This window comes from Pongo abelii, chromosome 19 (assembly GCF_028885655.2).
Source record: "Pongo abelii isolate AG06213 chromosome 19, NHGRI_mPonAbe1-v2.0_pri, whole genome shotgun sequence".
Lineage (NCBI taxonomy): Eukaryota > Metazoa > Chordata > Mammalia > Primates > Hominidae > Pongo > Pongo abelii.
Genome location: NC_072004.2, coordinates 19,485,338 through 19,509,738, shown reverse-complemented (window position 1 = coordinate 19,509,738; position 24,401 = coordinate 19,485,338). Strand labels below are relative to the sequence as shown.

The window sequence follows — 24,401 nt, the reverse complement described above, 5'->3', positions numbered from 1 at the left end:
TTTATTTTGAGCCTATATGTGTCTTTGCACATGAGATGAGTCTCCTGAACACAGCACATTGATGAGTCTTGACTGTTTATCCAATTTGTTAGTCTGTGTCTTTTAATTGGGGCATTTAGCCCATTTACATTTAAGGTTAATATTGTTATGTGTGAATTTGATCCCGTCATTATGATGCTAGCTGGTTATTTTGCCAGTTAGTTGATGCAGTTTCTTCATAGTGTCAATGGTCTTTACAATTTGGCATGTTTTTGCAGTGGCTGGTACCAGTTTTCCTTTCCATGTTTAGTGCTTCCTTCAGGAGCTCTTGTAAGGCAGGCCTGGTGGTGACAAAATCTCTCAGCATTTGCTTGTCTGTAAAGGATTTTATTTCTCCTTTGCTTATGAAGCTTAGTTTGGCTGGATATAAAATTCTGGGTTGAAAATTCCTTTCTTTTTTCTTTTTTTTTTTTTTTGAGACAGAGTCTTGCACTGTCACCCAGGCTGGAGTGCAGTGGCACGATCTTGGCTCACTGCAGCCTCTGCCTTCCAGGTTCAAGCAATTCTCCTGCCTCAGCCTCCCAAGTAGCTGGGATTACAGGTGCCCACCACCATGCCCGGCAAATTTTTTGTATTTTTAGTAGAGATGGGGTTTCACTGTGTTGGCCAGGCTGGTCTTGAATGCCTGACCTCATGATCCACCCACCTCGGCCTCCCAAAGTGCTGGGATTACAGGTGTGAGCCACCACGCCCAGTCAAAAATTCCTTTCTTTAAGAACACTGAATATTGGCCCCCACTCTCTTCTGGCTTGTAGGGTTTCTGCAGAGAGATCCACTGTTAGTCTGATGGGCTTCCCTTTGTTGGTAACTTGACCTTTCTCTCTGGCTGCTTTTCACATTTTTTCCTCCATTTCAACCTTGGTGAATCTGATGATTATGTGTCTTGGAGTTGCTCTTCTTGAGGACTATCTTTGTGGTGTTCTCTGTATTTCCTTAATTTGAATGTTGGCCTATCTTGCTAGGTTGGGGAAGTTCTCCTGGATAATATCCCGAAGAGTGTTTTCCAACTTGGTTCCATTCTCCCTGTCACTTTTAGGTACACCAATCAAACATAGATTTGGTCTTTCCACATAGTCCCATATTTCTTGAAGGCTTTGTTCATTCCTTTTCATTCTTTTTTTCTCTAATCTTGTCTTTATGCTTTATTTCATTAAGTTGATCTTCAATCTGTGATATCCTTTCTTCTGCTTGATCAATTCAGCTATTGATATTTGTGTATGCTTCATGAAATTCTCATGCTGTGTTTTTCAGCTCCATAAGGTCATTTTTATTCTCTAAACTGATTATTCTAGTTAGCAATTCCTTTAACCTTTTTTTGAGGTTCTTAGCCTCCTTGCATTGGGTTAGAACATGTTCCTTTAGCTCAGAGGAGTTTGTTATTACTTGTCTGAAGCCTACTTCTGTCAATTTGTCAAATTCATTCTCCATCCAGTTTTGTTCCCTTGGTGGCGAGAAGTTGTGATCTTTTGGAGGAGAAGAGGTATTCTAGTTTTTGGAATTTTCAGTTTTTTACACTGGTTTTTCCTCATCTTCATGGATTTATCTACTTTGGTCTTTGATGTTGGTGACCTTCCAGTGAGGTTTCTGAGTGGACGTCCTTTTTATTGATGTTGATGCTATTCCTTTCTGCTTGTTAGTTTTCCTTCTAACAGTCAGGCCCCTCTGCTGCAGGTCTGCTGGGGTTTGCTGGAGGTCCACTCCAGATTTTTTGCCTGGGTATCACCAGCGGAGGCTGCAGAACAGCAAAGATTGCTGCCTGTTCCTTCCTCTGGAAGCTTCGTCCCAGAGGGGCACCTGCCAGATGCCAGCCAGAGCTCTCCTGTATGAGGTGTCTGTCAACCCCTTCTGGGAGGTGTCTCCCAGTCAGGAGGCATGGGGGTCAGGGATTCACGTGAGGAGGCAGTCTGTCCCTTAGCAGAGCTCGAGTGCTGTGCTGGGAGATTTGCTGCTCTCTTCAGGGCTGGCAGGCAGGGACGTTTAAGTCTGCTGAAGCTGCACCCGCAGCTGCCCCTTCCCCCAGGTGCTCTGTCCCAGGGAGATAAGGTTTTATTTATAAGCCCTTGATTGGGGCTTCTGCCTTTTTTTCAGAGATGCCCTGCCCAGAGAGGAGGAATCTAGAGAGGCAATCTGGCCACAGCCACTTTTCTGTGCTGTGATGATTTCCACCCAATCCAAACTTCCCAGCCTCCTTAGCACTGTCAGGGGAAAACTGCCTACTCAAGCCTCAGTAATGGCGAAAGCTCCTTCCCCCGCAAACTCTAGCATCTCAGGTTGACTTCAGACTGCTGTGCTGGCAGCGAGAATTTCAAGCCATTGGATCTTAGTTTGCTGGGCTCCATGGCAATGGGATCCACTGAGCTAGACCACTTGGCTCCCTGGCTTCAGCCCCCTTTCCACAGGAGTGAATGCTTCTATCTCACTGGCATTCCAGGCACCACTGGGGTATGAAAAAAAACTCCTGCAGCTAAGTCGGTGTCTGCCCAAACAGCCACCCATTTTATGCTTGAAACCCAGGGCCCTGGTGGCGTAGGCACCTGAGGGAATCTCCTGGTCTGTGGGTTGTGAAGACTGTGAGAAAAGTGTAGTATCTGGTCTAGAGTGCACCATTCCTCATGGCACAGTCTCTCAAGGCTTCCTTTGGCTAGGGGAGGGAGTTCCCCGACCCCTTTTGCTTCCCAAGTGAGGTGACGCCCCACCCTGCTGAAATGTTCAGTTTTCATGTAATAGCTTTAGTCAGTCATAGACCTGTGTTTACAAAAGAAAGGCAACAGTGATCCTCTGTTTCAGCCACAAAAAGATCTATATCTACTGAAAATTCATTGAAAGACTCATATTTATATAACCATATTTGTCCTTCAGTTTCATAGATCACTGGATTTGTGTTCAGCAGTTTTTAAAAATCTCTCTATCCGTGTATGCATCCATATATGAATGTATCTATCTACATATGTAGATAAGTATGAATGTTTGCATGTATGTGTATACCTATCTATCTATGATCTATCTAGTCCCTTGGTTCTCATCTGTGATGCCACAATTCAATCAAAGAAAAGCAATATGGCATCACTGCTGTGACATGGTTACTCCACATGCAGTATAGCATAGGATTTGGTCAGCCTCCTCAACCATTTTCTTGTCTACTTGATTTTAGAGTCAGTTCTTACTAACAGGAAGCTACTAATTAGTTGATATTAAAACCAGCCCTTGTTTAGTCATTTTACTTCAATAATATAGTTTTTATTGTTTAGGCATTTTATAAACTTAACCTTTCTCTTGCTATCTCTCCAGAAAGATGATAAGCCTGCACTTATAGTTTTGCAGCTACAGATAATTGTACAAATAACTAAATATTGTTAATATTTAGTTCTTGGATAGTTCTTGGATGCATTTGCCGTAGTTCTTGGATAGTTCAATCTGGAAGCACTCCTACTCAGCCCTGGAGGCAGAAGTTTGGGTTGAAGCATGCCAGGGGCTTGGGGCCAGATGCCGAAGGGTGGTGGGTGACCACACCCTACCCCAACCACCTGGAGTTCTGCTCCCATCCTGGGCAGACCTGCAGACCCTTCAGGACCTGAACCTGATTTTTTGCCTCCAGACCTTTGCCCAAGTTGTTCCCTCAGTTCAAACGCCCTTCCCTTCCATCCTCCCAGCTCTGATTCTGAGAGCAGCCCTGGCCACCTCCCCTAGTAATCCCTCTGGGATGCCTGCACTACACTTCCCTCCCCACAGCACCACAGGGCACTGGTGCTGCCTCTCCCTGGAGCCCAGGTCCTGCTACTAGTCTTTTCAGAAGCCTGTGGGCTGCACGGGCCTGCTTCAGGGCTGCCCGAGACCTCTACCACTGTGCAAAAGCATGGGTCAGTCAAACCGACCAGCTAGCCCCAGCCGCCCACTGCCCAGCACGCCCCAGAGGCCCTCACATGTGCGAGGCAAGCCGTGTGAGGGAGCTGAGGCCACTGCCACCCACACCCAGCAGGACTGCATTGCCCAGCGCCTGGCGTAGGGTGCAGCTGATGTGGCAGATGTGGCTCATAGCGTCCATGAAGAGGACCAGCTTCAGCTTGGCCGTGTTGATCTGGTTGTAGTCCTCTATGTACTCCTTGATCACCTGCATCATCTGCGCACCAAGGCAAGGATGGGGAAGGTGGGGTCTCTCTTACTGTAAGGGTCTCTCTTACTGCTCCCCCCCACCCACCCGCTTTCTTCTCTGTCCTGACTGAGAAGCACAGGTGCCTTGACCAAACCACCCTGTGACCCAGCCAGCTGCATGTTTCCCCTGCAGGCTCGAGCCCAAGCTGAACATTCCCAAACACTGATAAACTTGCTTAGATTGTTGCTCACAACACTGAGGGATTGACCTAGCGTGGTGGCTCACACCTGTAATCCCAGCACTGTGGGAAGCCAAGGTGGGAGGATCACTTGAGCCCAGGAGTTCAACACCAGCCTGGGCAACATGGCAAAACTCTGCCTCTACCAAAAATAAAAATAAAAATAAAAATTAGCTGGGCATGATGGTGCGTGCCTGTGGTCCCAGCTACTCAGGAGGCTGAGGTGGGATGACTGATAGAGCCCATGAGGTGGAGGCTGCAGTAAGCCAAGTTCGTGCCACTACCCTCCAGCCTGGGTGACGGAGCAAGACCCAGTCACATACACACACACAAACAAAAACAAAAGCAAAAACAAAACCCACGGAGGGATCAAGCATATTGTTAAATACATAGAAGCTAGCCCCAGCCCACCCAAATTCCTTCAGTCCTCATGTGAACTCCATAACTCGTATGACTCCCTCGTTGCAGACATACCGATCTAGAACATCTCTGCTCTCTCCCGTATGTGAGTTCCCCTAATAAATGCTCTGGACTAATTACCCTGTAATTCAATGCTGCTTTCTTTGGAATCTCAACCAGCCCAATCTAGGGATGGCTTGGGGGCAGTCCCTTGTAGGAACTTGCTTGCTGCCACTTTTGGGGCGACTCCAGCCATGGGCTCGGCTGATCAGAACACCGTGTACCGGGGCCCTCCCTGACTGGGAGCTCACCTGCCACAGCATACCCTGTTCCTCCTGTGCATGGTGGGGATGCTGGGCCTTAAGAAGCCAGGCCCCCTGCTTCTTAAGCCTGACATAGGGACACATGGAGGCCTAAGAGTTGGGTCAGAGCCCTGACTGCTCCTTCTGGGGCTCACCAGGGTGTGCTGACCCTGGGACCCTGGTGGGAGCTCTGGGAATTAGGAGAGGATGCGTGTGGAGAGAAACTGTCAGGAGGCCTGCTTCAGCCATGCAACACTGGGGCCAAGTGAGGCCTCTTCCCTGCCTCCCTGGGGTCCTGACTGAGACCCATGGCCCCAGGCCCTGCCCCCCGCCCCCTGTGGAGGGATGATTGCCCCTGTGTCTAGGGTCCATCTCAGCTGGACCACAAGCTGGTTCTCAAGAGACAAGCAAAGAAACCGGTACCCAGAGAGAGCAAGGGCATGCCGGGAATCTCCTGGAGCTGGCCTTCTTACCCTGCATACTGGCCCCCTGGTTATAGTGTGGTGGTCTGTTAGTGGTGACTGCAAGGGGCCTGGGCCCCAGGGAGGCAGATTGAAGAGGACTCCACCAGGGGTAGGGTGCCTGCCTGGGCCCCTCACCTTACTCTCACTGGTGATGAACTTGTAGGACTTTACATCGGAGCCTGGTGACATGAAGTCCCCGTAAAGAATGGGCTGGAAGGGGCAGACCTTGTTGAAGGTCACTTCCCACTGCTCCATGCAGCGCTTGAGGAGCTGGTTGAACCAGCTGCGGTCCTTCTCATTCACCAGTCGGTCCCGGAACACGCGGCAGTTCTCGTGATACCACAGTTGCAGCAGCTGCACTTGGTCCTGTGGTAGCCCCAGCATCGGTGCCTGTCCTTGGCCCCCGAGCCCTCAGCTATCTCTCAAACCACCAGGCAAGGGAGGGTGGGCCCCAATTCCTGGGACCCTGACTGGAGCCTGGCTCTCCCACCATGGCCCAGGGACAGTGTGTGGGGGCTGCTGGCAAGTGCAACTGCTGGCTGGCTGAGGATGGGGTGGATTGCACAGTGCTGCCTGGGCCTCCTCATGCCTCAGCTCTGAGTCCAGCTGGCCAAGTGCCCTCTGGGTGTCTGGCTCTGCTAGCTTGTCACAAGCACCTCACTTCCACCTTTTAGCCTCCTGTGGCTCCCCTAACCCCAAACCTGGGAGGGATGCTTGATGCTCCTAACACCTTCCCAACACCCCACATCTAACCACCCACCAACCCACACTGACATGACCCACCAATCTCCTCTGAACCTGCTCCCTCTCTCCATCTCTGCTGCCGCCTCTGTCCCAGTTTCCCTGCATCTCCCTGGGTGGCAGGACTGCCCTCCAGAAGCTCCCAGCCTTTTCTGTAGACTTTGTTGGCTACAGACGTGGCTACAAGGCCAGGGTCAGCTTCTGTCCTGCTCACCCCATCTCCTTAGCCTGGGCTACACACACACTGGCCGCTCAGTCCCATTCCAAAGTGCAGGTCTGTCCCCCACCCACCCACATGGCTGCTCATTACACCCTCAGAACAAATTGAAGCTCCATGCTGGCCTCCCATCATGCCTAGCGCCTGCCCCCACCCCTGCCAGTGCCCCTGACACCTGGCTCCCTGCTATACTTCCTCCTCCTTCCACATGGGTGTTTTTGGTTCCCAGAGGGCACCCTGCTCACTGTCCCTCAAGCATTCTCACATGCAGGGCCCACACCAGAAGCCCTCTTTCTCCCTCATCTTGCCCTGGCTCTCTTATGTGATCCCTGTCTCAGCCACCATTCCAGGTGTGGGTTCAACCAACAAGACTGGGCTCAGCTGCACCAAGGCTGGGCTCTGGAGGGCCTGGCACCTCCATGTTCCAGGAAGCCCCACTCAGGGCCTGTTTGGGCAGGAAGGCCTGAAATTGGTGGGGCTGGGGAGGATGGGGAGAGCAGTGTCGGCATTGGGGAGGGTGCCTGCCCGGTCCTCACCTCGACCTTGGCCGGGTCAGCCATGAGCATGCCTTGGAAGACCTTGGAGAGGTCCCTCAGGTTGAAGGTGTAGTGGGACTTGGCTGGAGTGGGCAGCAGCTGGGAGGTGATGGTGGCATACACCATGATGGTGGCTTCCATAAGGGGCTCCATGAAGTGGGCAATGTGGGGGGCCCCAGCTGGGGGAATAGGAGAGTGGCCTGGGTCACATGCCAGGAGCTCCCTCTGCCACCTCTGCAGGTCCTGATTTCCTTGCCTTTGCTGTGCTGTGCCCTCCCACCAAGCCCCTTCCTCAGCCTTCAGGCTTGGATTCCACGTACACTTTGGCCCCATCTCGGATGCCCCCAGCTTGGGGGAGGTGAAGAATCTCCTGCTCTGCACTCCCTTATATCTTTATGCTGACATGGCCTGTCAGAGCACTGGGACTCTTCATGGAATTGGGGGTGCTCGTGGGGTCAGTGCTGGGTGGGGCCATTACTGCCTTTTCCTATGGGGGCTGTGCACAGACCTGAACATTCCACCTCTGAGCCACACGTGGGGAGGGTCTCATGGTCCACGTAGGCCTCAAGATGCCTAAGGTTGGGTGTGGGGAGGCCAGGAGCACACCCCCAACCTTGAGGGTTCACCGCCCACTTCGGGGCTGCCCACCCCTCAGCCTGCATTTTCACCACTCACACACCTATAGGCCTGTTCTTTGAAAACTATCCAATTCTGTTCTGGGAACCCAAATTCTGTCAGTGGAAACTTGGCGGAGAAGTGGAAAAAATGGAAAGAAAGGGCGGGAGAGGGGCTTGTCTGTTGACACAGGCACTGGGCACAGAGTGACCCAAACAGACACACTCCTTGCCCTCAAGCTGACATTCTTGTAAGGATGACAATGAGTGGATTAGCAAGTAACAAAGACAGCAAACAGGTGGCAAGGGCTACGGGCAGCTCTGCAGCAGGAGAGGGGCCCAGGGAGGGCCAGAGATGGGCTTGGGGGCGATTTTACGGAACACTGGGGGAGGCCTCACTGAGGAAGGGGACAGTCAAGCAGAGAAGTGAGATGCAAGCTTGCACATAACTGGAGAAAAATTGTCTCAGGCAGAGGGGACAGCAAGGGCAAAGGCCTGGAGGTGGGAGCAGGCCTGGCATGTTAAGGACCAGCAACAAGGGGGTGAGCAGGAGGCGGTGAGATCAGAGGACAAGGCAGGGCAAACTGAGGACAGCTTTGCCTACCACTGTCAGGACCCGGGCTCTTGCCTGGATGTGATGGGTGACAGAGGAGGAATGTGGCCTGTTGGAATGATTTCATGGGTCCCTGTGGGCCCAAGCGGAAGATAGATCTTAGGCAGGTGAAGGCAGCCACCAGGAGACCATGGCGGGGCTACAGCACTGGCCGGGTGGGCGAGGACAGGGTGGTGAGCAGTAGTAGCCAATAGGGATGGGTTCTCAAGGGAGAACCTATGGGGCCTCCTGACAGGTGAGCTGTGGGGTGAGGGAAGCGGGGATGGACGATGGCGCCAAGACTCCTTGCCTGGAGCACCTGGAAGGATGGAGCTGCCATCGCCTGAGATGAGAAGAGTGCGGGGACCGGGGCACTCGGGAGTTTGGCTCTGGACAGGTTTGGCCTGAGATACCCTGTAGATATCCCAGGGGAGATGTGGAATCAGGCATTCAGGGAAGAGGTCTGGGCTGAGGAGGTAGACTTGGGAGTTGCCAGCACAAAGATGGTTTTCCCCGTCAGAGGCGGGCTGGGACTGTCTCAGGAGAGTGTGGTTGGAGGGAGAAGAGGCTGGAGACCAAGCCCCAGTCCATCTGAGAATGGGCAGCTAGGGATGGGGGAGGCCTGAGAGAAGCCTATGGCAGGAAAGGGACATCTGCCGGTCAGCACTACTGACCCCTGGGAAGGCGAGGACGAGGGCTGACCGCTGGTCTGGCCACAGAAGGCAACTGGTGACAAGAACACTCTCAGAGGGTGAGGGGGGCATTCACAGGAAAGTGGGAGGGGAGGGCAGGTGCAGCGGGAAAGACAATGCTTTGGAGTTTTACTCAGCCGTGGGCTGGGGCAGGTGGGAAGGGGGCCCAGGGAGGCTGTTTTGCATTTGGTGGTTAAGATGGAGAATGGGGCTTGTTTGTGGAAGGCCCAGTGGCAAAGGGAGTACTGGTGTCGGTGGGGAAGAGGGGAGCCACATTCCCAGGCAGGCCCAGGAGGAGGCTGGGCTTTGCTGTGGAGCAGCAGTCAGTTCCCAGCCACAGGAGGGAAGGCAGGGTGCAGGTAAGCAGGTGGGTGCAGACCCAAAAGGGAGCTGTCTACCGACAGCCTCTTTCAGCTGAAGGCAGGGGGAGGAGGCAGGCCTGGGCAAGGACAGGGACTGCAGTGGTCAGCCGCCTTGCCGCGATGATGGGCAGATTCACCACAATGCCTGCCCCGCACAAACCACTCCTGGCTTTCCTGTGCACACCTGCTCCCTGGAGTTCTGATTCTTCACACAGGGTGAGAGTTTGTTGGATTCCCTTATTCATGCATTCATTTTGCATTTAATTTGCATCTATCATCAGCTGGACACTAACGCAGGCATGGAAGGGCTGGCTGACTCTAAGAATGGGTGAATGAGCCTATGGGGCAGCCAGTGCCTGTGTCAACCTTCACTCTGGCACCCAGTGGCCCAAGGTCCCTGCATGAACCTGAGGATGGTTCACCACGGCGCCTGGTCCCAGCCTCAACACACCCAACCAGAGCCCAGAGCTCCTCCTGGAACCAGTGCCCCATTCCCACCCAGGCCCACACTTACGCACAGGCTCCCGGTAGCTTTTTTCTCCAAGGAGTCCGTCTAGAGGATGGAGGGAGAAACACTGGGCTCAGGGTTAGGTGGACCTCTTGCTGCTCACCCTGGCCAGGTGAGATGGTGGGGGAAACAGCATCTTGGGGTAAGCTTTTCCCCAAACCCCATAAAGGCTCAGAGACACTCCGTCCATCTTATCTTGTGGCTTTTCCTGATTTACAAAAGTAACATGCCTCTCCCAGAGTTTCTGGGCAAGTACTAATGTATATGTATGTATGTATGTGAGTGAGTGCATATCTGTGTGTATCACACATCCAGCAATCACCACGTGCCAGGCTTCATGCTAGGTGCTCTACATGCAATATCATACTTAACCCTCACGATCTGGAATGGTAGGTACAGATGAAGAAACAGGCTCAGAGAGATTCATAAGCTGCCAAAGGTCACACAGCTGAGTGAGAGGTGAAGCCAGGGTTGCGGTCATGGTTTGGCCACTCCACCCTTTCTGGTGGCCACCCAGCTGCCCTTGGTGTGGCTCCCTGGCCTGGGCTTCTGCCTTTGTCCATGCTCACCCACACCAATATTCACCCATCCAGTTGCCCAGGATGGTGGAGAAGATGTGTTTCTTGCTGACCTTGTCCATCTCAGTGAAAGACAGGTAGTTGAAGTGATGCATCAGCCGCGGGGTGACGGTGTTCCTGCCTCCACCCGGGGGACCCATGGCACAGACAAAGTTGATGTCCACTAGGTTCTTGAAGGTGCCTGGAGTAGGGGCAGGAAGTCAGGAAGGGCCCTGGCCAGGGCTGCATCATGACCTTTGTGGCCCCTTCTCCATACAAAAATTCAGAATTATACTTTAGAATAGTATTGGAATAAAGACAAATACATCAATATTACACAGGAAAATTTTTCTTTGCCCTAAAAATTCATCCTCCTCTCCTTTAACTTTTTTTTTACAAAGTTCAAAATTACTTTTTATTGCAGACATTTTCATATACAATGTTAGTGAAATCGAGCCCCCTCCCCCCTCTCATGATGAAGACATATTCTTATCTTATAAAAACATTTCACATAACCCTGGACGTTTTCATATTACTCTCTTTTTCAGTACCTGGGGATTGGCTTTGGCTAGATTTTCTATTTTAACCCATGCTTCTTCCCGTACTTTCATTTTTAGCTTCTCTTTTAGTTTCTCTGCCTTAAACTGTTGTGTACAGTCATCAGATAGCTTTTGGTTCATCTCCATGAACAGCTTCAGGGCATTGTATATCAAACCATGTATTATCTTGTTCCAATGGGTCTTTGAATTGTGGTACAAGGAAGGAAACATGATGGGCAGAATCTTTGCTGCATTGTCACTGATTAAACTCATGATGTATTCATTATTCCAGTAATAGAGAGCTCGCTCTGCCACCTGGAACTGTGGGCTGGAGACACGTTTGGCCAACTGCTGGAAGAGGGGCTCCATGGTCTTCACAAATTCTGATGGTTCAATGACATCTAAAATGGCTTCTAATTCATTTAAGAACATTACTTCTTTTGGACTGTGAGTCTTTGGCCAGTATTTGAGAAGTGCCATCACCACTGGTTCTGTAGGGGTGCTATCCTTTTCTAAAAACTGCACTCCACAGTATGCCAGCTGGGGGTGGTAGACACTCAAAGAGATTTCACTTTGTGCAAAGGTAGTAACACTTTCAATAAGAAAATCTTGTGTTCTTCTTTTAGTGGTAAGGCAAATCCATTAATTATACTTCCCAATATTTCCAGTAACTCTCCTATGCCATTATGATGATCTGTTTCATAAATAAACCTATAAAATATATTATCTGTTTTCTGATGTAAGCTCTCAAGCCTAGGAATTTCTCATAGATTCTGTGAAGGGTGGTTTTAAGAAAATCTCTCTCCCGAGGATCTTCACTGTCAAAGAGCTTTAAAAGCTGCAATACAAACTTCTGATCAATATATTTCTTCGCTATATTAGGTTGGAAATCTGGAGACTCTAAAAATCTTAAGAAAGATTCATAAACAATTGTAGATGAAGCCAGGCTGCTTCTAACGTTGGTTCATCTTCCTCTGGGTCAAATTCTGCTCCCGTAGGATTGGAGGAAGGTGGTAATGTTCGAAACATGTTAACTGCAAACATATGGACTACTTCTGGGTAAATAGCTCTGTGATCACATTCCAATTATGGGTGATATGTTCTACCATTTCATTTAAAGCAGCTCGTTTTATTTCCTTCCACTTTAGGTCACTTAGTGGATCAGAAACAAAGTCAAAAAAGACGCAACACTGACATAACTTCTGGATAAAAAGCTTCTCTTGATCAGCAGGAGGAACATCTTTTAAGGATGGTAGTTTTTGAAGTTCTCTATTATTGCTTGCGCTAAAACCTTGAAAAATTTTGCCGTGTCTTTCTTCACTATGGGCTGAGAGACAGTACTTTTATTTTAGCAGACACTGTAGATGGGACAGCAACACGGCTGTTTTTCTTGACGGAAATTTGCTCTGATTGTACTGTGTCTTGTCCTTCTTTTGAACTTTTTCCACTCTTCCCTGCTTTTGGTGATTCTTTCTCCTTCTTGTTTTATTCAGCATGGCTGGAGCGGGCCGCCGCCCCCCTTGCCGCCGCCTGCCCCTGCAGCAGCAGCACCCCCGCCCCGGCCGTCACGCTCCCGCGGCCACTGCCGCCACCGCCTGGGGACTGAGTCTTTCGCTTGCTCTCGATTCCCCTTTTCCAGGCTTCCAGAGGCCGCGGCGGCGGCGTCTCTCTGCCCCTCCCCGGGCCGGCCCCCCTCCTCCCCTTTAATTTTAAGAGAAATTAAAACATTTTTGTGGGTGCCTTAAAGTATTGTAGGCCTTCAGTGCTGCGCCTCCTGTGCCCCTGCACAGCACGCCTAGCCCTTGCCCTGCGAGCCAGGCCAGCCACACTCACCAATGATCTTGCGGTCGTACCAGCCGCCTTGGTGCATCCACTGGTGCAACAGCTCGATGGGTGGCCGTGTATGTCTCCAGGGCCGACATGTTCAGGTCATCGATGAAGAAGATAAAGTTGCACCCCAGAGGTGGTCCAAACACACCCTTCCGCCTGAGGGGAGAGGCTGTGTGAGCCCAGCACCCACAGGCACAAGGTCCTCTGAGAATCCAGGGGCGACGCGGTGGCAGCTTTGCCTCTGGAAAGCCCTTGCTAAATTTCAGCTTCCTCCAAATTGCTAGACGTCTTGACCCACCCTCATCCTTGTTCTGAGTGCCCTGGGATAGCTGGGACAGGCTGACTTGAGTCTGAGCTCCCTCAAAGTGAGTCTCGCCTCCCAGGCAGATGGACAACAGGCTTCTCACAGACAGACCCAGGGCCCTATCCAAGGGCCGACCCAGGGCCCTATCCAAGGGTCCATCCAGGGCAAGCACCCACACGCTGACTGGCTCTGTAGGAATTTTTGATACAGGGAAGGCTCTGGAGCTGCCTGTGAGGGAACCCTGGGCCCCTTGGGGGGCTGTCAGCTCCCCCTGGGAGGTTTCTGGCAAACCCAGGAGCATAATTTGGTGGAGAGGTGGGACAGCAGCTGGGTTGGCCAGGCTGGGGGGATGCAGGGGTGAGGAAGGTGGGAGGGGTGCCCTGCCTCTTGTCCAGCTTGCTGTCAATGAGGTCCTGGGTCTGGTTGGCTGAAGTGCGAGGAAGTGGCTGATGTAATCCAGTGCCAGGTTCTTGAGGAGCTTGTCAGAGATGGTGGGCGTCTTCCCCGTGCCTGTTGGCCCAATGCACAGCACCTGGCAGAGCGGGGATGGCACAGAAGGAGCACGCGGTGGGCCTGGTGCACAGGAGGAGCTGCCCCCTTATCCGTGTGGGAGGCTGGTCAACCCCCAATATAGGCCTTGGGGACAGTGGAGGCAGGGCCTGGGGGGCGCTCACGGGCTTCTTGTTGGTGAGCAGCATGTCCAGTAAATGGGACGTCTGCACGGTGTCCATGGTGGGCACAATGATGTTACAGTAGTTGGTGTCTGGTACCATGGTGAATGGAGCTGAGAAGTCCATCCACTTCACCCAGGCAACCTGGAATCATAGGTGGCTCAGCGGTGGGCCTGGAACCCCTCCCTGCCCCACTCCTGGCTGCGGCCCCATGGCCAAGTGCAGAAGGGCCAGGAGCTGTAAGGCTGGGCTTTGGCAAGCGGGTCCAGGTGCAGGGCTGCTTCCGGAGGAAACGGAAAGTCCTGTGCCCTGCTTTCTGCATGGGGAGTAGGACTCCCAGCACAAACAGCCAAGAATGGGAACTCTGAGCACAACTGAATAGGAGGGCTCTACCTGCCCAGGTTGGGGGCTCCCTAAGGACTGCCAGGCCCTGAGTCTCTGCAGAAAGGAGATGCTCCAAGAATTGAACAACCCAGAATGCAAAGGTGTTTGCTGTTTAGTTTCAGGCTACCCAAGAAATGTGGGGACCAGAACCATGGACACTGGTGTCAGCTGGAAGCTGAGAGGCCACTGGGTCTAGTCTTCCCAACATTGTCCCTGCTTGCACAAATCCTTTCACTCACAGCAGCCCTGATCCAGCTTACAGACATCCCCTGATTGGGGGATCACTATGGCCAAACCAATGCATCCCACTGAGCACAGTCCTAAATGTTAGACCCAAATGTGCCTTAGGAGCCCCCAGCAGGACCCTGCACAGTAATGGACAGGTCTCTGCAGACACCTTCCCACCTCTGTCCTCCTGGGCTGGGGTCTTGACCTTGGGATGAGAGTGGGCTCCTGGAGCCCATGCTAGCTGACAGTAGCGATGAGGACACTGAAGCAGGCTTCAAAAGCTTGCCCCCCAGCCCTGGGGAGACCAGTCTCTGGGGAAATGGGGTTTTAAGTGGAACTGAGGTGGCCAGTCCCTGGGCTCCGCATCAATGTGGAAGAGGCAGTGTGTATGGCTGGAAAGGAAGGTACTCGAACGTCTCCCCTCTTAGCCCAGCCCCAGGTTCAAGTACAGTTCTGCCACATCTAGAAAATAAGCACAGTAATAACCACTCTACAGGGCCAAGAGGATTCATGAGATGATGCAAATAACCCCCTCCTGAGACCTGGTGGCCATCAATGTGACCGCTCCCTGTGTGGCCATAATTCATTGCAGGAACAGCAGCCACCCAGTGGTCCCTCCCTGTGCAGTCTCTGGGGAGGGCCTGCAGCCACCTGCCTGTATTCCTCCTCTTCATCCTCATTGTCATTGGTGCCACTGATGCCCGCGTCCTCCAGCCTGTAATCGAACACCAGCCTCTCTTCTGGGAAAAGCAGAGTCAGCTGCCGGGAACCAGGTGGAGAAGCAGGCTGTGAGGCCTGGTAGGACTGAGGCTCCTTGTCCCTGGGGGCCGCCGGCTCTCACCTGTTCATTCTCCATCTTGAGCCTTAGCCAGTGGCTGAAGCTGGTGCGGCCACTGCTGTCCCCAGTGGCACCCACGCTCCAGATCAGGGAGAAGATGAACCAGGGCTCGATCAACTCTACAATGCGACTCAGCTTTTCAGAGGGTATTTTCTTTAGGCCCTGGGGATGAAGGGAACAGTATCATGCTGAGACAGGAACAGTATCAAGCGGCCTGAGGAAGTGGGGCAGGGGCATGTCTTGACCTCTGCTACACAGCTTTGTTTCTCTACAGCCAGTTGGACAGGTGGTCTCGTGACCCATGTTGCACCAGTCCGATTCTCTCTTTCAGGCCCTGGAGAGCAAGGACAGCAGTGTGCAGAGAGGGACCAGGTGCATCTAGCCCCACTCTCAGGGCTGTACCTCTCTAGGTAGAAAGGGCTTGAAGAAGCAGTCCACCAGCTTGAGGAGGTTCATGGTCAGGTTGCAGTTGGTTGAAGCGATCACCTCCTTCACTGAGGACCGAATGAAGAAGATGGATTCCTGTAGGGAGCAGGCACCCAGTTCTCATGGCTGGCAGCCACAGTGCCCTGCTGCCCTACCAGGGTCAGACATACCTGTGGCCTCACTCACCTCCAGGAAGCTGACAAAGAGGGCCTTGAAATGCTCCTCGTAGGGCTTCAGCAAGGGGGGCAGCTTCCTCAGCCAGCACTCAATGAAGTGTATGAGCCCCAGGATGCTGGGCTCCAGGTACAGCATGCCACAGCGGGAGACCGTAGCTGGTGAAGCCACTGCCAGGTCTTGCACCTCGAGCATCATGGTCATTACCTGGTGCCAAGACGAACCACATGAGTGGGCTGGCTGCCAGTCCCCAGTCCTGGAGAAAGGGCTGCAGGGCTGCAGGGCTGCAGGGCTGCGGGGAGGGGCTGCACATCCTGTAAGTGGGTGGTGTGGGCAGGCTGTGGGGCAGGGGCAGTGCTGGGTGGGATGCAGGAACCGCTGGGTCCTCAGCTGATAATGTGGCTCTCCCTGGAGCTCTGAGGAGGACCCCAAGTCAGGAGATTCCTGAGGTTAGCTGGCCAGACTGGGGTCAGGGCATTTTGGGGTCCCTGGAGGCCTGGGGACATCTGATGGGAACTATGTATTTTGCTCCAGAGCCCTCCACTCCTGTGCACATAGACACAGGTCCACAATGACTGCCAGGTATTTGCTTTTAGAAGGATTCAAGAGCTGGACTCAGTGTAGACCCGTGAGCTGCTCTTGTGCCCAGGCCATATCCCTCTTTCTCTGACAACTGCTCCTCACGCACCAGGCAGGTCCCTGTGGTGTCTATGCCATCCATCTCCCAGACCCCGGGCACACTGCCAGGGCCAGGTGCACACCTGACCTCACCTGACCTGACTGGGGCAACATGGCTGAAAGTGGGCCTGGGAGGCAAGAGGCAGCATCAGCCGGGGAGCAGTGGGACAGGCATCCTGGTGGGCTCAGAGCACAACAGCAAAAGGGTCTGTGTAAAGGGTGTTCTGAGCAACTGTGTGGGACACCCTGAGGTGTGGGAGCTCAGGCCAGGGAGGGGCACTAGGAGATGAGCCTAAGCTCCTGCTAGCAGGAGGGCTCTTGCTGAGTCACGGTGACAGCCTGAGATTTACCCATGGCCCTGAGAGAAAGGGGTGAAGGGACAGAGTTTGGCCAGCTTCCAGGCCCACCCAGCCTTGGAGAAGAGTGGGCAGATGGACAGGTGGGTGCACTTCCGTGAGCTTGATGATCTCCGCAGAGCTGAGGCACAGCTTCTTGTTGTCATCCAGCACCGTGTTCATGTTCTCAATCCAGATGGTGTCCACCGGCCCATCGAACATGTACCACTTCTTGTTGGTGTCAGAGGTGATGGCCTCCGCCCGGATGAGCGAGGGGAAAATCCTGTCTGTCCTGCAGCGCCAGGGAGGAGAGGGCTGGAGACATCAGGGAGGCGGTGCTTCGAGCACAGCTGGCTCCCAGGGAAGCCTGGGTGGGCGGGCTCTACTTTACGTTTTCCTTTGATCTCTTTGTTCTTTTAAAAATTATAATAGGAAAAGTGGGACTTTTTGGTGTCACATGGTGTAATGAAAACATGTGCTTATGTCCCTGCCCTGCTGAAGCCCCATTAAAGGTGAAATCCCAACAGGAAAAAGGGAGCAGGGGAGGAGGCAATAGCAGAGATGGAGGCAGTGCAGCTCTGGAAGACAATGGACAAGGATGGAGGAGGGTAAATGACAGGGCAGAGAAAGCAGCCTGGTGAGAAGTGGCCAGGTCTTGCCTCAGAACCCAGGGGGCTCAGACCTCAGAGGCAGCATGCACCAGGGAAGGGGCTGGTAGGGCTGACAAAGATGCTGTGCTTGGTCCAGTCTTAGGCTCCGGAACCTTCTCCTAGGTGCTCATATATGCACGTCCTTGTAAAATCCAGTTTCAGTAAAGAACCCTGCTAAGTCTGTTTAGCCAGAACCCTTGATATCTGATCACTCTTGAGGCTCCTTCCCTGCACCACCCCCAGGCGATGTCTGGTTACCCTGAGGCCTGTCTTCAGTTGGAATCCTGTTAGGTTGGTTCAGCCAGAATCCCCCTCACCACTGATGTTTCCTCTGGATTTTCCACCCACTGATGCTCACCCTGCCCCTTGGCTATAGATTCCCACTGGCCCACGCTGTATTCAGAGCCCAGTCTCTTCCCTTAACTATAAGGCCCCAGTGCAATGGTCCCTGTGCCTGCCATGCTCCTGAATACATTCTTCCTCAGCATGCTTTAAAAACTATCATTGAGGGCCGGGTGCAGTGGCTCACGCCTGTAATCCCAGCACTTTGGGAGGCCGAGGCGGGCAGATCACCTGAGGCAGGGAGTTCGAGGCCAGCCTGACCAACATGGTGAAATCTCGTCTTTACTAAAAATACAAAATTAGCTGGGCATGGTGGCACATGCCTGTAATCCCAGCTCCTCAGGAGACTGAGGCAGGAGAATCGCTTGAACCAGGAGGCAGAGGTTGCAGTGAGCTGAGATGGCGCCATTGCACTCCAGCCTGGGCAACAAGAGCGAAACTACATCTCAAAAAAAAAAAAAAAGTATCATTGAATAACTTTTTTCTTAAATGAGACTTTTTTCTGGTCTGACCCCCAGCCCCCACACCTACCTACATAAGAGACTGGAGTGGGTATGGGGGAGAATCTTCACCAGAAATAGGGGAAGCAGTACAGGTTCACGTTGTGGAAGGCAACGGTCCCTCCCCATTGACCATCCCCTACAGGGTTCCCAGAACACTGAAGCCAAGCAGACACCCCCAGCAGAGAACTGGAGACTCTTGTCTGGAGAAACAGAATAGTCTTAGAGAAAAGCCCCTGAGGGGCCAATGTCTCAGCAGTCTCCGTCCAGCTGCCCTTCTCCCATCTCAGTGCACTTCCCCTAAAATGCACGCCCCGGCCTGGGAGCAGGGGCCCGGAGAGGGCCCACCAGCTTCTCTCAGGTCATGACAATGGCCAGATACTGCAGAGGCCCTAAGCGTGTTAAGTCATTCTTGCCTTACCCTAAGCATGGTGCCATTATTGTCCCCACTTTACAGATGAGGGAACCATGGCCTGGGGGGTGAGGAGGGTCACTCAGTGAGGAAGTAGAATGGAGAATAGAATACCAGGCATTGGGCTGCAGAGCCCGGCCTTCCCCTGGGCTAACGGAGGGAGGGGTGACCGCGGCCCACAGTCTCCAGAGGTCTGGGAGCAGGGCATCACTGGCGAGGCTGGGGGGTCACTCACCACTCATGGGTGAGAAGGTCAAACTCCCCGTACAGCTGGCCGATCGTGATGGACTTGGGCTTCAGCACATAGTACTTGACAGCCTCGTACATGCCACCACTGATGGATGGCTGCCCTTTCAGTGACGTCATGGCAGCTGCCAGGACTCTGTAACACTGGGAGACGGACCGCCTGAGAGTGAGGCTCCCAGAGAGCAGGGCTGGAGTGGGCTGGGGGCCATGGGGAGGGGGAGGGGTATTCTATGCCAAGGGGCACAAATGGAGGCCAACCCCTATTGAAGCTGCACCCCCCCACAGGCCCACTATCCAGATACTGGCTGCCAAGCTTGGCTCTGCTTACAGTACTCTTGCCGAAGCCTGTGGGCCCGACGAGCATGAGGCCGTGTCGCACCACCGTGGTCTCGTAGAGCTGGATGCACTTGGTCAGGAAGCCTGGGGGACATGGCATGGGGCCCAAGGGTCAGAGCATGGGCTTGGGTCCTGGCCACACCACTAGCCTGTGTGACCTTGGGTGAGTCACTGCACTCCCTGAGCCTCCATTTCCTCATCTATAAAATGAGGATGGTGGTAGCACCTACATCATAGGCAGGGGCAGGTGAAGCCCTAAGCACAGAACTTGGCACAGAGTAGAAACTGTGTAAATGCCAGCCATTCTTTCCACTGTGACCACCATTCCTTCACAGCTGTTGGTCAGGTGGTCAGCCATCACCAGCTTGCTCAGTGTCAGCTGTCACAGGCCCCAACTTCAGCCCCAGCCTGCTGAGAGCACCACCCCAAGTAAGTGCTGACTCCTATGAGCAAACTCCTAGAGACAAGATCCTAGAGTCAGTTGGGAGCTATAGAGACAGCTGCCAGCAGGCAGAGCCAGGCCCACGGGGGTAGGGAATAAATGCCTCACTTTGGCCCAAGAAGGGTGGTGGTGGCTGTGGCCCTGCAGGTCCAGGGGTTCCTGCCAAAGGGATAGGGCCCAATTAGCCAGGGACTGCAAACGTGACCTAAGGCTGTGAGGGAGAGAAGAGTTTGAGGCTTCATTCAACAAGGCTGCTGGGGTCGGGGGTGCAGGAGGTGACCAGAGGAGGAAGCATTCGAGCTGCACGTGGAATTGAAGCGCAATGGAGGGCACCTGGGAGAGGCCTTGCAGGGCTGAGCAGGAGCACATCAACTGCCCGGGGTCCCGAGAAGGGCCCTGTGTGGCCAGGGCGACTGGCCATGGCTTCCCGGAGGAGCTCCTCCCGCAGCCCCACCAAAGGACCCGCTGGAGGGGGTGACCAGCTGGGGATAAACTGAGACCCTCTTCCTACTATGAGGGGCGAGGGTTCGGGATGAGAGGGAGCCTATTTGAGGGCAGTGTCCCCCCAGCCCTCCCAGACACATGGTGGCCTTTGCAACAAGTCAGTGAAGGAAGAGCCCAAATGTTCTTTCTTTAGGGCAATGACGCCAGGGGTGTCACTCAACAAGGAACGTGGGCAAGTCCCGCTAATGGGGTGGAGCCAAGAGGCCTCTGGAAGAGGTGAGTGGTGGCTGTGGTGAGGTGGGCTGGGGTGCAAGGAATATGGCCTTGAAGCTCCAGTCACACCCCAGCAAGGGCCAGGCCCTGATGAAGCAAGGCCCAAGAGGAGCCCAGGGCTCTCAGCCCACAGGGGAAGGATGGCCCATGAAGGGGACAACGCCTGCTTCCCCACCACCAGGTGGGTTTTGGTGGAGACTGGGCTGGGACATCTGCCCTGCCTCTGGATTGCTCGGCTGAGAGCCCTGGCCTGCAGCACACTTGGCCAGGTGTGAGGGCCCCTGGGGCTGGGCTGGACTGTCCTGTCTCTGTCTCCCTGACCTGGACTCCAAGGTGGCCAGGGCCAGCCCCTCCATGAACACTCAGGGCCTGAGGCTCACCCTCCACATCCTTCAGGTTGCTGTTCCTGCAGGCCTCCCGGATGGCCTCGTCCAGGATGCCGTAGTCCGTGTCCTCCTTGATGGTGGGAAACAGATCGGACACGATCCCAGAGAAGAGCTTGAGGTCCTCCTGCAAGAACTTGGGCACGTTCATGTCACAGATGGCCTGGAGGCACATCAGCTCCTGCAGCGGGTGCTGGCTGAGCCTTCAGGGCGGTGGGCCAGCTGCCCTCCAGCTGCCCAGGAGCCCTCCCAGAGTTCCACTCCTGGAGCCTTGCTGGGTGGAGTTCACCTCATTCACACTGGGGTTTTCTCGCTTGAGGTTCCCAGCAGCCAAGATCACAGTCTTCACGGCTCTCATCCCAAAGTCACAGTGATCCTGTCACCATACAGAAGGAGGCATGGGTGAGCACTGTTCCTCTCCGAGGCTTCTGCCTGGAATACTCTGCCTTCCACCTGGCAGCTGGCCAAGTCTCATCACTGGCTCACAGCACTTCCCTTGCAGACCTGCTGGGACCTCCTACATGCCCAGCCTGGGCAGGTGCACCTTCTTTGGGCTCCCTGGGCACCCTGTACTTTACTGTCCTGATAGCCCCCTCCTTTATCCAATACCCATCCTGCATCCTTTGGTCACTGTCCCAGCACATGGCCAGGGGCAGGAGGGCACTCTAGCTGCGCTGGAAAAGTGAATGAAGGAGTTTCCCATCTGTGTAACAATCAGCTTGGCCTTGATGGCCCTTGAGCTTCCTTCTAACATTCTCCCATAACATTTCTCCAGACCCATCTTTTGGCCACACCACCGTGGTTTTTCCCCCAGCCTGTTTCTCTTCATTACATGGTAAGTGTGTTGGAAATAGTTAAATTAATCATTCTGCCCCATGGTGCCCAACCAAGAGGGCTCCATCTAGACCCAACCCATAGACTAGCATATGTTCCAGAAATCTTGGACTTGGAGCTGCATGAAGAGGCTGGGCTTGACTTTGGGTCATTTCTACTTGGAAAGAGTTGAGTGCATTTCCAAAACCATGTGGGATAGTTGCTCTGATTGGGGGTGGGGAGCATTTTGGAAAGAAGGGTGTGTCGGAGCGCCAGCACCCAGGAGTGCACTGTGATGAACTGCCACTGCTTTTCCTGGTAACAGGCTGCATCTCTTCTAGCTCATAGATTTTGGTGGACTACATCTGGCCAAAGGTAGTACTGATTACCCCTTGCCACAGTGATTGGTGTTTATGGATGAGCAGGTGACCCAGAGAAGGCCCATTAGGGTGACACCAGGGATTTTTTTCTGAAATCATGATGGAAGACAAACTAAGTTGCTAACATGTCAGCCCAGAGGTGGGACTCGTCTCTGCTGCTGCAAAGTGGGGGCCTGTTTGGGAACCAAGCTGAACAGGAAAGCTCATCCACCAGCACTGGTGCCTGGGCCGCCCCATCTGTCCTTGGAATCTGGGCTCAGCAAGCTGAGTGGAAGGATGGTGGTGCTGGGAGGCTCGGAGGGCCTGGCTGTCCTGCTCTGGTCCCCACAAGGCCCAGGTGCACTTGCTCCCCAGCCTGGGGTACTGAAGCTGTTGGTGCCCTAATGGTCAAGGCCCTTGCACCTGAACTAGCTACATGGGCGTCTGTTCCTGGCTCCTGCTCCAGCGCTGCTGTGTACTGCATGAGCCTGGCCAGACCTTTAACTACCTAAGACCTCAGTGTCCTCAGCTGACAAATGGGCATGTAACTCCTATCTCCAAGGATTGCTGGGAGAAGCCCACAATGTAATGCCTGTAAAGCACTGGGCATAGAGCCCAGCCGTCAGCAGATGCCCTGGAGGCTGGGAGCAGGCAGAAATTCTCAGACCCTGGAACCCCATCAGGGCAGGACCGCACCTGGGAGCTGAGCTGCTCAGAAGACAGCTTGAAGGTGGTTGTGATCTTCTTAGCCAGCACACTGGCCTCATTAAAGCCAAAGGAATAGAGACAGATCTCAGCGATCATGGCATAATCTGGAACCATCATGGCCACAGGTTGGAAGAGCACCTGGGACACACAGTGCACATGTGAACAGCAGACAGAACTCATCCCCAGAGCACCCCCAGCTTCATCCGGCCCTCCTCCCTAATGCGCTGGGACTCCCTGCTGCACCAAGCCTGCCACAGCTGAGGCTTTCACTCCCCTGAGGCTGGTAGCTCTGCCATTAGAGTGGTTCCATTGTGTTGATCCAAACTTGACCCCACATGACTCCCAGGAGATGCCCCTCTTGGCTCCTGTTTTCCTGTTTCTCCTGAAGGTCCAGGGTGAACAGGTCTCATAAGATTCCCCCTCCATACCACATCCATAGGCAGCCTGACTTCTCCTATGCCTTGAGGACAAGTCTGAGGCCCTGAGGCCTCCCCTCCATGGCTAGGACACTGCCATAGGGAATCACAGTCCCTGGAGTCCAAGCAACTGTGTCCTTGCATAAGTGACTTAGCATCTCTGAACTCAGGCTAGAGCTCTGGTGCTTCCTGGGCCACTCTGGGCCTGCACTTGCCTTCAGATTGTCAGGCAGCTCCATGCGGCCAGCGTAGCCTGGGTTCATGGTGATAAACACTGCGCAGGATGGCACCAGTGGGATCTCCACACCCTCAAACATGAAGCGTTCCACCTGCAGTGGGGAGAGGCTGACTTGCCTGGGACTAGGGTGCCCAGCCTTGTCCCCTCCTCTGAGTGGGCCCATTGTCCCCTGTTGATGCCCCTGTCCTGGCTGTAGCTGGTAGGCCAGGCCTGGACCCCTGATCATGGGTTGTACCCTCTCTCAGGATCTGGCCTGAAACCTCAGGCCCCAGTGGCTACCCACGGCCTCCCAGCTCCTGGCTTCAGGCCCTTGGAGGTCTCCACATCTCCTGCTTCCCACTCGCTCCGCCCCCAATTCCCCAGCCCCAGGCAAGCTCAGCCTGACTAGGGGAAGTGGGGGAGGGGGTAACTGCAAGCCTCTCAGTTCCTGTCCCCAGAACACGGTCCCTGGCCGCCCTGCACATGGCTAGAGAGAGGACCAATGCCTGGGGCTTTCCATAAAGGTCAGGATGTAATGAGGAGGCGACCACTTCATCCCTCGCAGCTTGGCCTGGGAGCTGCCCACAGACTGGGGTGAGGGTGTGCCCCCTGGGACAAGAGAGGCTGGACCCAGGGCGGACCCTAGCACCTGGCTTCTCAGCCTGCAATGGGGAGCAGTAAGGTGGCGTGAGAATGGCAGATCTGAGGGAGTAAGGTGGGGCCCCCAGGCTCACCCGCTGCTGCTGCGCCTTCTGGACGGTGGTGATCTGCTGTGCCACCACAGACAGCATCTCGATGTCGATGCAATTGAACTTGTCGAAGCAGGTCCAGGCCCCAGCACTGAGTGAGGCCGGAACATTGGATGGGGCACATGTGTTCAGAGCCCAACCTGGGCACCTCCCTCTGAGGGCCCCCTCCAACTCCACTTGGGAGGAAGCCCTCAGGGGCAATCTCCATCAGCTCAGTCTTCAACCCACTGCCACTCCCCACCCCAATGCCCTCAGGACCAAGCCCTGATGCCTATTACCCCCTTCTGTCCCCTCCACCATCCTTCAAGGCCCGTCTCAGGCAGTGCCCTCACCTAGCCCTCCCCAAGGAGAGT

The 24,401-nt window shown here is 54.0% G+C and overlaps 2 protein-coding genes and 1 pseudogene across 2 annotated transcripts; all 3 read right to left on the bottom strand.

Annotated features, from left to right (window-relative positions):
• Window positions 1–3,259: 3,259 nt before the first annotated feature.
• On the bottom strand, window positions 3,260–7,457 carry LOC129054722 (dynein axonemal heavy chain 1-like). Its single transcript, XM_054546156.2, has 4 exons — window positions 7,027–7,457; window positions 5,668–5,898; window positions 3,960–4,156; window positions 3,260–3,475 (listed from the first exon to the last, which is right to left on the bottom strand). Exons 1-4 carry the CDS (start codon window positions 7,357–7,359, stop codon window positions 3,466–3,468), a joined length of 771 nt encoding a protein of 256 aa, XP_054402131.1. The 5' UTR covers window positions 7,360–7,457; the 3' UTR covers window positions 3,260–3,465.
• Window positions 7,458–10,674: 3,217 nt separating this feature from the next.
• On the bottom strand, window positions 10,675–13,556 carry LOC103892787 (serine/threonine-protein phosphatase 2A 56 kDa regulatory subunit gamma isoform-like; annotated as a pseudogene).
• On the bottom strand, window positions 13,462–24,364 carry LOC129054716 (dynein axonemal heavy chain 1-like). The gene is made up of 12 exons (XM_054546153.2): window positions 24,034–24,364; window positions 22,655–23,390; window positions 20,784–21,162; window positions 19,237–19,328; window positions 18,898–19,052; window positions 16,774–17,050; window positions 15,758–15,952; window positions 15,548–15,667; window positions 15,149–15,307; window positions 14,963–15,066; window positions 13,699–13,839; window positions 13,462–13,556 (listed from the first exon to the last, which is right to left on the bottom strand). The coding sequence occupies exons 3-11, from the start codon at window positions 20,959–20,961 to the stop codon at window positions 13,827–13,829; spliced, it is 1,293 nt and encodes a 430-aa protein (XP_054402128.1). The 5' UTR covers window positions 20,962–21,162; window positions 22,655–23,390; window positions 24,034–24,364; the 3' UTR covers window positions 13,462–13,556; window positions 13,699–13,826.
• Window positions 24,365–24,401: the final 37 nt, after the last annotated feature.